The 16583-nt window shown below is 43.5% G+C and overlaps 1 protein-coding gene across 1 annotated transcript in view; it reads left to right on the forward strand.

The window, feature by feature from the left end:
- Positions 1–16373, forward strand: part of ntng2b (netrin g2b) — a 52410-nt gene extending 36037 nt beyond the window's left edge. The window contains 3 exon segments of the mRNA XM_029444740.1: positions 11027–11194; positions 13347–13481; positions 15080–16373. Of these exon segments, the coding sequence (XP_029300600.1) occupies positions 11027–11194; positions 13347–13481; positions 15080–15303 (527 nt within the window). The 3' untranslated portion in view covers positions 15304–16373.
- The last annotated feature ends 210 nt before the right edge of the window (positions 16374–16583 follow it).

A 16583-nucleotide genomic window follows, 5' to 3' on the forward strand; every position in this document is an offset into this window, starting at 1 on the left:
GTGAGAGATGAACAATGCCGTTATTGTTCATCTCTCAGATTTAGAAAAAGACAACACTGTGTGTGTGCAAACACATATGCACACATCTATAAACAACACTGCAAGTGTAAAACAGAGCAATACACTTTGACAAATACTGTGTGATTTCATTTTACAACCATAATAACAATAGTCACACCTTTAACGGTCACTGTGCTTTGAAGAAGAAACACAGTTCTCCGGCACTGAAAGGGTTGTGGAACAGCTTTTGAGTTTAGCCTATCTCAGCAGTGTGAAATCACACCATCATCGTGTGTTCTCACTTCTGTGTGTGTCAACGTGCTCGGCTGTGTGTGTGTGTGTGTGCACATTTGGAGGAAAAATGGGAAAGCTAGGCTTTCTGTGGATAAACAATCTGAGGCTGCATCTCTTATGCTAATGTCTTAGCCTGCTCATTCCTCATTGCATTTACATTATCTGTCCTCGTGCAACTAATGCATCAGACACAAGAGCTCCAGAGTTACAGACAGCGTCTTAGACACAAGACCTTTGGCTGAGCCTCCGCTACGTACGGGAGAATCTGACACACTTCCTGTTCCAGCAGAGGTTCGCCCTCCTTCGCCAGAGGAGGTCACACCTTCAGAGACAACCCCCGAACATGCACATCTGTCTCCCCCGGTCCCAAAGGAGTCCACACATCATCCGGTTGTTGATCATCATCACCCCCAACATCCAATCACAATAGAGTCCGTCCTGACTCTTCTTCACCGTCACACAAGCCTGCATGAAACTGAGCCAGGGCCGAGTGAGCGAGGAGGTAAGGCACACGCGCAGCTCTAGATGACAGTAGATATAGAGCAGAGGCCAGAAAACACAGTCGTTTCATTTAGAATCAGGACATCATTTCCATGGGGTGGAACCTCTTTGAAACGGTGGAGTGACAATAACGTGCTCGTAATGTTATGCTGTTCAGCATCATATCGCATGTCACAGGCGTTTATTCAATATAGGACGTGAAAGTTAATGTGTGTGAGTGAGAGGCAGTGTGGAAGACAGGAGTTCAGAGACGTTGAAAGGATTGTGGAGCGTCAGCCAGAAGATCAGACGCGTTATCAGAAAGATGTGAAGACGTGAGAGACAGATTCAGAACTAATCCCAAAACATCCCTCTTTACATTAAAGGAATATTCACCAAAAACATCATTTGTGCGTCTACTCCTCACCTGCCTCCACGCTGAACGAAGAAATCAGCAAACAGCAAACTAATCCTACACCGCACACCTCGTGCAGCACAATCCAAGTCTCATTTATCCAGCGGTAAACTCACTACTTCACATACACTTCCACTAAAACGTTACTATTTTAAAACACTTTTGCATGAAACGTACTCACACGGGCGTCCGGCCGAGAGTCTGTGTACGTGGAAGTGTTTTAAATAGTAAAGTTCTGGAGATGTGTTTGTGAAGTAGTGAGCACACGACTGCAGAAATGAGTCTTGGATTATCCTGCATGAGTCGTGAGAGAGTGTGTAAACAGATGTTTTGCTGTAGTTTATAGTAAAGCTTGATGGATAAACAAAAGGTCATCTGTGGTTGAAGAATTCCTTTAACCTCAATTTACTGCGGTAGATTTCAAAATACTATGTCAGAGAGGGGCATTAATATATAAAGAGTCAGGATATGAATAAAGCAGTCACGTGCTCTGTGAGGTCCCTTCTGACTGAGTGTAGAGCACGCAGGAACCCCAAAAGCTTTGTCTGCCAGCGTCTGATGTCAGACGGTTTGGGCTGAGCTGATTGAGATTAATGCCAAGAACAGTTCGAATCACTCCTACCCCCGAGGCAGCACCGTTACTGAGATTAAATGCATTTGTGCTCACTGCTGTGCTACATCAGCCTTTTGAAACAGCCATGATTCAGAATCCTGCTCTCCCACAAGAGTTGTTTTGTTCTCGAGCGTGCATACACGTGTGTGTATGTGTGTGTGTGTGTGTGTCTGTGTGTGTGTGTGTGTGTGTGTGTGCAGCCGTGACAGATGTGCGAGAGAGTAGGTCCAGTGGGGCCAGAGTCGGACATGAGTAGAGGTAGGCAGGGGTTACTTTGATGAGATGTAATGATGGCATGATGCCAGTTGTGTGAAATGGTCCAGGGTGCTGTGAGAACAGCTGCTGGCGTCCTGTCTCACTGGAGCCCCAGGGAGGGGGAGTGATGAGGGGGAGTGAGTGGGCGGGAGATCGCCTGAAGGGGGACGCTGTGCAGGGGAGCAGGATGCCCCCCTCTAAAGAACAACTGGAGACGTACAAAAACACCTCAAGGGGAAACGCAGATGGATGCATGAAGCATTGTATTCTCTCGTGGTGTGGCGATCATTAGTCCCTCAATGACGTGCATGTTGTGGTCGCTTCATGCGATTGGTTATTTACATGTTTAGTCTAAATCACCTCTGTGAGGAGGACTGTGGTGTTCTGATTTATTGAATTGTGCCTGTGTTGCAGTAAATGAAAAGGTAAAAGGAAGAGGAGGATCCATAAACTGAACTACTTTCACATCTCTCTTCTTTTATTCGTAGCCCTAAAAACTTGAAGCAAAGGATCCTGGGAATGGCATAAAGCCCTCTGGGAAAGTGGAACATACAGAGAAAAAGGGAAAACTTGAGCAAGACGCAATTAAAAATGCAGTAAAAGCGGGATGCGTGTGCTCGGTCGTCTCTAGTATTGATTTGAGATATTTGGTGTGATTGCACCACAGATAACATTAAATCTCGACATACGCCCATGAGAAGGTGCTACTGTAAAACAATACAGGACACGGCGTCCTATGAATATTCATATTCTGGGTAAATACAGAAACAGAAATAAGATCAGAGAGATCTTCTCTTTCTATAACGGAAGGGAACAAAGGAACGAGCCCGTGCGGAGAGTTAGAAGAAGTGCAAAGCAGAAGATTTCATGACATTCAGATAAAAGGAAGTGCATGTCATTTCTTTCACACCCAGAATGAAAGTGTAGTGATGAACAAGTTTTTCAAGCCTCTCTGACTCTTGCAGCTTTTTCCCAAAGCCAGGGCCGAGGTCCCTGATGGGGCAATCCACTATCTGACAGCGGGAGACAGGAAGAGAAAAGGAAAACAAGGTCTCGGAGGAGAACGAGAACGGAGAGAAAGGCAGACGTTATATCCGTAATCTTTACCCGCTGCAGTATCGGCCTAATTAGACATGTTTTATTGTTCAGGTCGCTGAGGGAAGAGCATGTAAAATACCTCATATGATTGTGTTAATAACCATTATGTCTGAGGGACACGTACATGAGAGTCATGGCTACAAAACAACATCCTCATCTGTGCACGGGGAGGGAGGGAGGGAGGGGAAGGACAGAATAACTGAAAACCCCGGTATTATTATTTTATATGTAGTAGTGGTTCTTGTAGATTTATATACCGCAGTAAACATACAGTACATACACTTTTATTATGAGTTAAACCTGATAGTTCACGGTGAAAACTGAGACCCTAAACATTTTATACGCTACAAAAATGATGGTGATAGTCGGTCACTCAACTTAAGCGATACCGCTAAATCATAACTTCAGTGGCGTCGTATTTCTATCTGACTGACAGTAGGATGAAGGAGGAATGAATAAAGAATTTATTTATCATTTAGGGCGCGTTGCTGAGAAAAGAGCATAAAGAATGTATACCACTGGTGCGTAAGTCGCCCACATGTCTGAGGAGCACGTTCACGAGACCACAAAACAACCTCATCTGAGCACGAGGAGGAAAGAAAAGCTATCTCTTTTACATGTAGCGGTGGTTTTATATACACTGTAGTGATGGAGGGAAACATTCACAATGAGTTTAACTTATTGTGAATGTAGAGCAACTTTCACAACATGTGAAACTTGGCAGCGTAAAGCAAAACTGTCCTTATCTGTGAAACTGTCTTATGTTAATTATAATTGTGGTGTGTCAGTCTCCCACATGCCTGAGGGACGCATTCATGAGACTCTTGGGCACAAAACAACAACCTCATCTGAGCACGAGGAGGAGGAGGATCATAAAGAAAGACAAACTGAGGAGACAGGTATATCTTCTGTAGTATATAAAGCTACTATAATATATGTAAATGTTTATACTGCAGTTTAATCGCTGCATAGATGAGCGGTAGACTAAAATGAAACTTGGCAACTCAGAAAACATTGGAAACAGCAGAGATATATGTAGATTTCTGTTTGTTATTTCAATGACAATTGTTATGTTTCAGTCACTCATGTACATCAGGCACATGGCCACAAAACAACTTCATCTGGGCACGGGGAGGAAAGCGAGCGTGAGGAGCATAACAAAATAGAATCTGAAAGAAAAGATATCTCTGTTATATGTAGAGGAGGCAAAGTTTTTCAAGATTTACATACTTTAGTGTACTTGTGGAGCAGTAAATATGCAGTAGATAAACTTTCCTCACAAGCTGAACTTGGCAACTCACCCCTGAAAACAGCAGAAATGTATCGACATTTTTGCTTGTTAATGTTAATAACATTTGTGGTGTTTTAGTCCCCAACAAGTCTGAGGAGAACGTACATGAGACTCTTGGCAGCAAAACAACAACCTCATCAGGGCACGGGGAAGGTATTTATTCTATATGTCGTGGTAGCAAAGGTCTTTTAGTTTTACATACTGTTGCAAACCTGTAGTGATGGATATATCCAAACTAGAAACAGCAAAGAATATACCTAGATTGTTGCTTGTTATTGTAATGAAGGTATCTGTTTTGTATGTACTGTAGTGGTTGTAGCCAACTGTAGTTAATTGTAGAGGTGAAAATGTGCAGTAGATAAACTAGAAAACGGCCACTAGAAATCAATGTAAATGTGTCTCTTCAGTGACATGATTGCCTATCAAGTTTACTTCGTAAGATGTTATTTCAATCACAATTGTGATGTTTCAGTTTCCCACACATCTGATGGCCACTTACGTGAGACTCGTGGCCACGTACAAGAGACTCATGGCCACGTACAAGACTCTCATGGCCACGTACAAGACACTCATGGCCACGTACAAGAGACTCATGGCCACGTACAAGACACTCATGGCCACGTACAAGAGACTCATGGCCACGTACAAGACACTCATGGCCACGTACAAGACTCCCATAACCACGTACAAAACTCTCATGGCCACGTACAAGAGACTCATGGCCACGTACAAGACTCCCATAACCACGTACAAAACTCTCATGGCCACGTACAAGAGACTCATGGCCACGTACAAGACTCCCATAACCACGTACAAGACTCTCATGGTCACGTACAAGACTCTCATGGTCACGTACAAGAGACTCATGGACACATACAAGACTCTCATGGTCACGTAAAAGAAACTCATGGCCACGTACAAGAGACTCATGGTAACGTACAAGAGACTCATGACCACGTACAAGAGACTCATGACCACGTAAAAGAGACTCATGGCCACGTACAACAGACTCATGGACACCTACAAGACTCTCATGGACACATACAAGACTCTCATGGACACGTACAAGAGACTCATGGCCACGTACAAGAGACTCATGGACACGTACGAGACTCTCATGGACACGTACAAGAGACTCATGGCCACGTACGAGACTCTCATGGCCACGTACAAGAGACTCATGGACACATACGAGACTCTCATGGCCACGTACAAGAGACTCATGGCCACGTACAAGACTCTCATGGACACGTACAAGACTCTCATGGACACGTACAAGACTCTCATGGCCACGTACAAGACTCTCATGGACACGTACAAGAGACTCATGGTGACATACAAGACTCTCATGGCCACGTACAAGAGACTCATGGCGACGTGCAAGAGACTCATGGTCACGTACAAGAGTCTCATGGACATGTACAAGACTCTCATGGCCACGTACAAGAGACTCATGGCCACGTTGCAAGAGTCTCATGGACATGTACAAGACTCTCATGGCCACATGAAAGAGACTCATGGTGACGTACAAGAGTCGCATGGCCACGTGCAAGAGTCTCATGGTCACGTACAAGAGTCTCATGGACATGTACAAGACTCTCATGGCCACGTACAAGAGACTCATGGCCACGTACAAGACTCTCATGGCCACGTACAAGAGTCGCATGGCCACGTAAGAGACACTCATGGCCACATGCAAGACATGCATGGCCACGTACAAGAGTCGCATGGCCGCGTAGAGGAGTCGCATGGCCACGTACAAGAGTCGCATGGCCACGTACAGGAGTCGCATGGCCACGTACAAGAGTCGCATGGCCACGTACAAGAGTCACATGGCCACGTACAGGAGTCGCATGGCCACGTGCTAGAGTCACATGGCCACGTACAGGAGTCGCATGGCCACGTACAAGAGTCGCATGGCCACGTACAAGAGTCACATGGCCACGTACAGGAGTCGCATGGCCACGTACTAGAGTCACATGGCCACGTACAAGAGTCGCATGGCCACGTACAGGAGTCGCATGGCCACGTACAAGAGTCGGATGGCCAGGTAAAGGAGTCGCATGGCCACGTACAAGAGTCGCATGGCCACGTAAAGGTGTCGCATGGCCACGTACAAGAGTCGCATGGCCACATACAAGAGTCGCATGGCCACGTACAAGAGTCGCATGGCCACATACAAGAGTCGCATGGCCACGTACAAGAGTCGCATGGCCACGTACAAGAGTTGCATGGCCACGTAAAGGAGTCGCATGGCCACGTACAAGAGTCGCATGGCCAGGTAAAGGAGTCGCATGGCCACGTACAAGAGTCGCATGGCCACGTACAAGAGTCGCATGGCCACGTAAAGGAGTCGCATGGCCACGTACAAGAGTCGCATGGCCACGTACAAGAGTCGCATGGCCACGTAAAGGAGTCGCATGGCCACGTACAAGAGTCGCATGGCCACGTAAAGGAGTCGCATGGCCACGTAAAGGAGTCGCATGGCCACGTAAAGGAGTCGCATGGCTACAAAACAACCACTTCATCTGGGCACGGGGTGAAAAGGGAGGAGGAGCATAAAGGTATAACCCTATATATAGTGTAGTTAAACTGTAGATATTTAATAGATATACTTTTTACCATGATCTAAACATGGCAACTTCTAACAAAAACACAATTAGACACAGCAAAAATGTATCAAAGTTTTTGCTTGTGCTTGCTGTGTCAATTATAAATGTTGTGTGTTAGTCTCCCACAAGAATCATGGACACGAACATGAGACTCATGCCCACAAAACAACAACCTCATCTGGGCATGGGGAGGAAAGAAAAGCTGAAAGGAAAGGTACCTTTTTCATATGAAGTGGTGGCAATGTTCTTGTAGATTTATAGTCAACCTGGTGTGCAGTAAACATGCAGTAGATATAATCTCACCGCGAGTTAAACCTGGCAGCTCACAATGAAACAACAAATGTATCTACATTTATCTGTAACTACATGATACCCTGTCAGTCAACATACGCTAAAAGGAAAAATCTTAATTTGGTACCAGCTGTAGCGCCATATTTTCATACGAAATGATGATTGACACAGTAGGGCAAGAAATAAAAAACAGCGACAAGGATGAAGTGGGGAAATGGTAGACAAAAGGAAGATGAATTCGACATTGAACATGCTCTTGAAATAAACCCATTGTTGTTTCTGCATTCAAAATAATGTGTTACATTATGAGCTTTAAGCACCCTTATGTCTGATTAAAGAGAGTAAGAACATTTAGATGCAAACATATATTTAATATTCTAAACACACACAAGCATTTAACCTTATTTCTTTAGTCAATTAGGTATGTGAATAGGATCTATATTAGCAAAGGTTCCTCACAAATCATTGGATGTTGTTGGCTTGTCAGTAGCCGATGTTCTTTCTGGTTTGGTGAAACAGCCTGAGATAATCTGGGCGACGTCAATACAGATTGATTTGCAAGTTGTTGATCTTTTGTAGTGCACCACAAACCTGAGTGGGAAAGAGGGTCAAAACACACTTCTGGGAGAGAGGATGAAGACATCGAAGAGAGACAAAGACAAAGAGAGAAACGGAAAGGTATAATGTGACAATGTAATTTAGCAGTGATTCATAACTGGTTGCACATTGGGACCCAAACATGTTGAGGTTAATAGGTGACAAAGTATCGCATCGAGGGCCCCAATAAATGTGGTCATTTGAATCATTTGAGCCCACAGTTGAATACTTTCTCGGTTTAATCTTCAAATGGACATTTATTATTCATCTCATTCACCTTTGGCTGTAAAGTTTAATAGGTCTTTTTTGAGTATTTTCAAGACAAGCCATCCCGAATGTTTCCCACAACGTTTCCCGATTGGAGTTTGAACTCTTCTATCACACGATCTTCTGCTGCAGATGAAGTTTGTAGATGTTACAATTGCCATTCTAAGGATTGGCTTAAAGGTAGAGATTGAAAGTTCATTCTTGACCTGAAACAATCTGACTACAAACTATCTTATCACACAATCGTTCAAGAAAAGGTGGTGTGATCAAAAGCTCCAGAACGGCTTCATATCTCACCACAAGGTCCATTATGGTGAGTTTCCAAGGTCAACAATGAAGTTTCAAATTAATCTTTTTAAATTGTTTTTGAAAATGATGTTCTTTAAAGCCTCTGAACACCCACACACAGGTTGTTTTCAGTTATGCTGGCTGATTAAACCAATAAGAATGATGAGCCCTAACAGGTGCAGCAAAGCTAGCAGGGGACTGAGGAAAATGTCAATCAATTACAGTCTGTCCACGCCTACACAGTCCTGAGAAGAGGTCTAATCAGCCAGATTAACTGAAAACACCTGTGTGGGTGTTCAAGGCCTTTGAAAACAAGCCAGTTTCCCGTACCATCCCAGATATTTAAAAATAGTCCAATATTAGGCTGCCAAACCAGATTGGACTTTAAAACGCTGAGTCATGTGTAGCTCTACAGTTGTTCTTTGCATACAGATTCTCATTTCAAATCTTGAGGATTACTTCTGGGCTCTGTCCAACCAGTTAAGAAACACTGCACTAGGTGAAGATTATGTCAGCTTTATAGAACAAAGCAAGCCCCTTCTTTAGGTAGAACCTAGTGGGAATCCCATCCAGCTGAGAGCTCTCTGTAGTTCTGATGCTCACCCGTACCTGCACCAGCTGTGTGAAGCTATAGTGCTGTAGATGACTGTAGCACAGTGAATGATGTGGAGACAAATCTTAAACAAAGATTCCTTCATCCCTCAAGGGCTTCTGAAACTCTTGATCTCAGGAGAGCCCCAGGCCAGACAGTTGTTTGGGATCATATACGATGATTTCAGAGGTAAGAGACCAACACCAGCAGCACATGGTCTGAGGATACAGGCAGGAGACTCAAGCTTGGATAAATCCTGTGGACTCTTTGGTTAAGATCAGTGGATTGTGTGACTTAAGTGTGGATGCTGTTTTCAAACAGTGGAAGAATTCTTTCATTGCATGTTTTATGTTTTTCATTTTGCTCATTCTTTCCCCATGCAACTCCCTCTTGGTTGTGTTTGCTTTATGTGCATGATCAAGGTAAGTGTTTCGTATTAAACCATCAAAGCATTGCCGACATTGACATTCCTGTTTATTGGTTTTTAGAAAGGATGCTTGTTAGCAAAATATACCATTATTCCCTCAACCTCGGAAACTCTTTGATGCAGGCAGCTCTCTTACTTCCCCTCAATGTAACGCTCTTTCACCGCCAACAATTCACCATTGATAAACACAGATAAAGCAGCATCTTGACTCTTAACGTTAATTTGTGGAACAATGTCCCATTGCCTCTCTAGTCTGTGGAGTAATCGCCCATTTATATTTAATTAGGCAGTTCTTCCCCCACCGCTAGCACGCCTTCCTCAGTGCTGAGAGAGGCACTTTATGGCGCTGCTCTCGCTGGCTTCCTTTTAAACCAGCTCATTAATATTTCAGCTGGCATCATCCACCAAACAATAATAAAATAATAATGTGACGGCTGATTAAACAGCTAAACTCCGACTTTTTAATGTGCATTTAAATGTGTATTTGCATAAACATGCCTGGTAAACGCCTCTTTAGAGGACAGTGATGCCTTGCAGCACACTATTGCAGCCAACTTCTAAAGCTTAATAAAACCTTAATTAGGTACCAGCCTCAGCCAAGATAATGGTAGGGAAAATGTAGAGCAACACTTGCTGCACTCTGCACAATGCAGAGCCGACAGTAAATGATATCACGCTCTCATTTCTCCCTCTGTGGAAGAACACAGCATTCTGCACAGCTGATTGCTTTTATCTTTGGTTTCAGGGTGTAAAATATGGAAGACGTCTTAATTTATCAAGCATACAAACATGTAGAATAAAACCTGCAATCCAATCCTCTCAGATAATTCATGAATTACAAAGAGAAAATGTAATTAAGAGCTGTGATCGTGAACTTAAGACTGGAAAGGAAGAACAAACAGTGAGAAGAGAGGAGAGGCGGTGGAGCTTTACTATTAGGTTAAGTGGTGTCAGACTGGTTTCATGTGTCAGGTGCAGTCTGAAAACACCTCGTGTACTGTACTCACCTCAAACTCCCCTGGTTATGATTCTGTATCTTATGATCTACTCATCGGGTAATGCAATTCAATTCCCAGACAAAATTAACATTACTGTACTCACACACACACACACACACACACACACACACACACACACACACACACACACTTACACACAACACACACACACAAGACAGTGGAATTCCCATCAGTAATCAGTGCAGCCCAGTGAAGCAGACTCAGCAAACCTGTGAGTGTAGTAATGGGGAGGGAGTGGTCTGTCTTTATTGAACCAATATGGAGTCAGAAAGGCAAAGTCATAAAACACACTCAGAGTTATTTATTTTTTCACTGACATCTAAAAGTAAAACCATCAAACGTATCCGTTAGTGCAAGTCATTTACCATTCCTTACTGTCACGGACGAATCCCAGGAGAATGCTTACAAAGACACTACCCTATCCCAAGTATTGACTTTGACCGTTGAACACATCCTCCTCTAGTAAAATTAAATTGTTTTCTTCCAGACTGTGAGTGTTACGGTCACTCCAACCGCTGCAGCTACATCGACTACCTGAACATCGTCACGTGCGTCAGCTGCAAGCACAACACCAGAGGCCAGAACTGCCAACACTGCAGACTGGGATACTTCCGCAACGCCTCTGCTGAACTGGATGATGAAGGGGTCTGCATCGGTCAGTCTGCAGGGGGACAGAGGGAGCGTGTGTGTGTGTGTGTCAGTGTTGGTGACACAATTCAAGCAACTACTCGGACGTTGTTGTCTTTGTTTTTATCATTTTAAATAGATGCATACAGTAAATAATATAAAATATATTCCTTATCTGACACTTTTGTAAAAAAATGTAACTTCAATTGTATTTTGAATATTTAAAAAGGGGTCCTGTGGGGTTTTCTCTTTTTCGCAAAATGCATAGTGTGCAAATAAACAGATAAAATGCTCGATTCGATTTTTAATCCCTAAAATACGCAGCCCGTTCACTCCTCAGCAGTTTCAAGCTGTAGTTTAGCAGCTAAAGATTTACATCTGTTGGTGGAGACCAAACTTGAGTTAAAAAGAAAGCGACTTTACTTGTCAAGTAGCAAGAAACACAAATCCAAATGAACAACAATGTTGCTCCATATCTGCTGGATTTGTAAATGTGGGTTTGTGGATTATATTTTGTTGCTCTGCCGAAACGTGGCCAAGAAATCAATTAATGCAGATTTAAATAAAGTCTGTTGCAAATCCTTAATAGTCTGTGATTAGCTGAAATGTACGACCAATAGACATTAGCAAGGATTGGTTATGTATATATATATAAATGAACTGTCACGTTTGGGCTCACTGCCCTGCAGCGATCATTAATCTGGGGTTCTACTCTATGTATTAAAAGATTTACAAGTCCAACGATGTTCGACGCAAACACCCTGAAGCTCCCTTAAAGCTGAACTTCAACTTCAAATTCAATGTGATGGCGTGCAGCAGAGCCAAAACAATAAAATAACGGTTGTAATATGTTCTGACTGTACTGTAGATAAGCACTCTTGCATCATTATGTGTGTGAGCTTTCAGAGTATTACACTCTTATTAAGGGCATGTCCTAAAAAGAGGTCACTCTGTTTGCATGGCTGTGCAGCTCAACCGTGGTGTTGATTTGGATCCATCTGCAGGTGGACTGCAGGGGGTTGGAGGGTAAAGTCGTGGTGGTTGGGGCGCACACGGGGCCAGGCCTTGGAGTCAGCACAAATAAGTCCCCGTTAGCTCATCTGCCAGCTCACTGGCACGCGGAGCACGGCAACAGAAATCAGTTCACACCAGGCGTCTCTGGAGCACGAAAGCATGCCCTCCCAAACACTAATGCATTTGTAAACAGCTACGCATTCACTCTCAGAGGCTCGCACACAATCCCAATATTGATGCACATGACCCACAAACACACGGATACCATCTGCATTGCTGTGGTTGTGTAATCTGCGTCACTTAAATTAATATTTTATATAGAATTTGAATTATAAATGAATTAATTTAATCGTGGGTTGAAGTGAAAGACAATCTATTCGATCATGAAACTGCAAGATGTAAATATGCAGCTCTGCTACCACTGATTCATATATGTATATGCAATGATAATTACTTTAAGTAATTTATGTTTTTTTAAAGTCAATGTCAAGTTATTGTCTTTATATAGTAAATATAATATGTTTGTGGTGTTTTATAGGTAATTTGAATCATAAGAATGTCAACAGACGGATCTTAAAGATAACATTTGCATTTCCCTCAACCTTTGTACCACCTGCGTTTGAAAGCAGATATTCTGCAATCAAAAGAACTTGCAGTTCTATTTAGACGGGATTAGTTTCCCAAACAACATCTGATATGGACTTTCTGACATAGGACATCTGTCATTCTCTGTTTCTGTTTAGACGGGAGTCACTGGAGTCTGTTCCCAGGCTGTATGACAGGTGTTGTTGCTAAACGTTAACCTCGTAGAGACCTTGGGACGGTTTCTTTTTACCGTCTGTGGGATCAAACAACAGTTTTAACCTGCAAAGTGCTTTAAAGCACAGTAGTTTGTATTCCAGACTCCACATTATCTGGGAGGTGTACATGTATATAAAAAGGAGGTGCACGGTTGGTAAAGCACAAACATAATTTCAGGTGTGAATCTCTGCAGCATCTCGGGACGTCTGAGAAACTCCCCCTTACATGCACAGCACTGCAGCTCTGAAAGGCATCAATACCAAACACAAAGCTGTGCTCTGAATACAAATGCACGTATCTTTTTTGGTTGAACTCGAGGTCAAATCTCTAATCCAAACCATCTCTTTTTATCTTTCCTCTTTCAGAGTGCAACTGCAACCAGATGGGTTCTGTTCACGACCGGTGTAACAGCACAGGCTACTGCCAGTGTAAAGACGGAGCCACGGGGGCAAAGTGTGACGACTGTCTGCCAGGATACTACTGGAAACAAGGCTGTTACTGTGAGTATAAAGGGGAAGGAAGCGTCTGCCTGTCTGTCTGTCTGCCTGCCTGTCTGTCCTTCCTTCCATTTTCTCAAGCGTTCATCTGATCGACTTAAGGATGGGAGTAGAGAACCGGTTCTAAATTGTCCGATCCATCACAATCGTTTGCCTTCAAAGCATTTTAATCTTTTATATTTTAACAGTTGCGCGTTGCAAAAACTCATGAGTCATGACATCACACTCTGCATGTATGCTTCTCTAAACTTGCAACAAGAAGAAGCAGCGTTTTTGATTTAATTATCTCGACAGAGTTTTTTTTAACTACCCGCTGGCTGGCTCCTCGCCTTGTGCATTTCCTCCGTGGTGGTGCGCCGCGACCGGCTCTAGATCGGGTTAGAAAGGCCAGGGATGAAGATGGCTTCACAGCACCATCAGGGCCGTGCACTCTTACTGCTCGCTCTCTCTGCGATGTGGATTTTATTTAATTTTTTTACACAGAAAATTGACCAGGAATCAATAAGGGAATCGATAAAGAATTGGCCCGTTATGCGGAATCGATAACAGCATTGGTATCAATAAAATCTCATCAATTCCGATCCCTACAAACACTGTGTGTGTTGAGAGGGGGCCCTATTAACCGTTACACCGCCGAGCAGCATGAAGGTTACAGCTCACTCTCTGTCGTGCACTGACTGCAGCTTCTGCATCTCTCAATGTTTTCTTTACTCCCCGGGGATTAGATCATGTAGCTCATTAGCAGCATCAGCTGCTCCTTTAATTGATGACCCTGTCACTCCTTAACCCCATTACAGGGAACGGCCTTCCTCTACCATCTACCATCTCACATAGAGCCTCCCCACCTACACACACACACACACACACACACACATTAAAGCTCCACAGGCATGCATGCCTCCTGACGGTAGCTTTATGTTTTACAATATGTGACATATTTTAGTAAATAGTATTACAGTTTGTTTTTGATTTGACATCTTACTCTAATGCAACAGAGACACTTCTGTTTGGGGAAAGGTGTTAGCTCACGTTTTTATATCTTTTTCTCTCGGCACATTTTTAGGTCAAGTACCGTGTGCAGTCCTCCGTGCTTACCCTAATGCCTTTTATAGAATTATAATGATGCTATTTGTTCCTCCAATCATTACTTTACAAATATCACAAATAGCAGTGCACTTTCTGCTGGTGAGACACTGATTTGTACTTGACCCTGTGAAAGTGCAGGCTCCAGAAAAACAGACAGAGAAAAGGGCTGCAAAAACAAAAAGGCAGGTGTTGCCTGTTGTTGTCCCCGGAGCAAAGACTGCAGAACTCACCTTGCCTCTTTCCTTCCTCCTGCCCTGAATTCTTCTCCTCCCCATGTATCTCTGTCTCCCGTCATGCTTTTTCTAACATTGCCCCTCCTCATCTCTCCTCACCCGTCTCTCTCTTTGCCATACATCTTTCTTTCGTCTTTGTGCTCTTTACTCCCCCTCTATCGCTTCACTGCCTGTCACTCTGTCACTTTGCCGTACCCTCTTCATCCCCAACTCCTCTCTCTCACTCGCAAATCCTTAACTCTCCCTCTGCTACTTTCTGTCTGCCTTCTTCTCCACTCACAGCTAACGTCTGCGACGAGGAGATGCTCCTGTGCCAGAACGGAGGAACATGCCACCAGAGTCAGAAGTGCATCTGTCCTCCGGAGTTTAAGGGGGTGCTGTGCCAACAGCCCCGCTGCGAGGCGGGCAAGGACTGCAACGCCGCCTCTTCCCTGCACCTTACCACGGCCACCCTGCTGCTCTGCACTCTGCTAGCCCACCTGCTGGCCACGTTTACTCCCCACTGAGCCACAAAAAGAAACCCTCAGACCGAGGAGTGTGTGTGTATATGTGTGTGTACGCGAGACGAGGGGTGACCCAGAGTGTGACGGGCCGCCCCAGTCATGGACCCGACGAACACACACTTGCAAAAGCACACACACACACACACACACACACATTCGCACAACACGAACTAGCCCCAGTCTCCTTTCAAACACACATATACACACACACACACGCACGCACACCTCACAGGACTGTTATGATACCGAGTGTGTGCTCAGGTGTGAGAAAGACAAAGAGAAAAAGAGGAGCGACCTCAGAGAAAAGATGCAGATGAAGGGGGGGGGGATCATACCAACCACTGTTCCCTTTATTCCTGAGCTGGAGCAACGTCAAACCAAAAAGCATAAAACACTTAAATCACCACTGTTTCACTTCAAAGGGAATGGCTGTTACACACACATGGACCTTTTCTTTCCTTCTTTTTTCTTGGTTGAGTTCAGGATCTCACCTGCGTTTGACTGACGTGTGTGTGTGTGTGTGTTCAGACTCGCCGAGAGTCCGAGACACGGCGGACGAGGTGCGCGTCACATCCTGCTGCTGAGGCCGACATAGTATATTAACCAGGTTTCATTTCCTCTCAAAAGATGAGACTTGATTTTACATTTATTCTATTTCTGCTGCATTCTTTTCTAAAAATTATATCTTCAGTCATTGTATCTAATGTGCCCACGAACAGTCGCTGAGATTATACATATTATATAATATCCAGGGGTTACAAATTATAAAAGTTTAGTCACTATTATGGTTGTTATAGGAATGAGTGATTGTTGCCACACTTAGCGAGATTTAATCTTCACACAGTATTCAGGAAGCAGAATTTAACAGAATTTAACTTATCAGAAGTCTAAAAGAGAGAGAAAAGATATCGACCACGTATCAATATTATATGACATTATTTGAATATTTTTTGTAGAAATTATTTTTGTTTGGAGTTACAATAAATTATAAAAAATGACATTTACAACTATTCCAAATGAGCATTTTATTACACTGAGTGTAAACCTTGCAGTAAATATGACTGTTATTTGCCTTCTTGCTTGTTCTTTCTTCATTCAATCAAATGTCTGCGATTACATCCTGGTAACATCCTTTTTCTTCCAGCGGGGTGAAAAGAAAATAGAGCAAGTCGTTCATTTAAACACTTCATTCACTTGTGACATGTTTGTAATCACAAACAGACTATTCCAGCAGTCTGACACACAGAACTTCTCTCCTGTCAAGAGAACATCAATTATTTTAT

Source organism: Cottoperca gobio, chromosome 12, assembly GCF_900634415.1.
Source record: "Cottoperca gobio chromosome 12, fCotGob3.1, whole genome shotgun sequence".
Taxonomy (NCBI): Eukaryota; Metazoa; Chordata; class Actinopteri; order Perciformes; family Bovichtidae; genus Cottoperca; species Cottoperca gobio.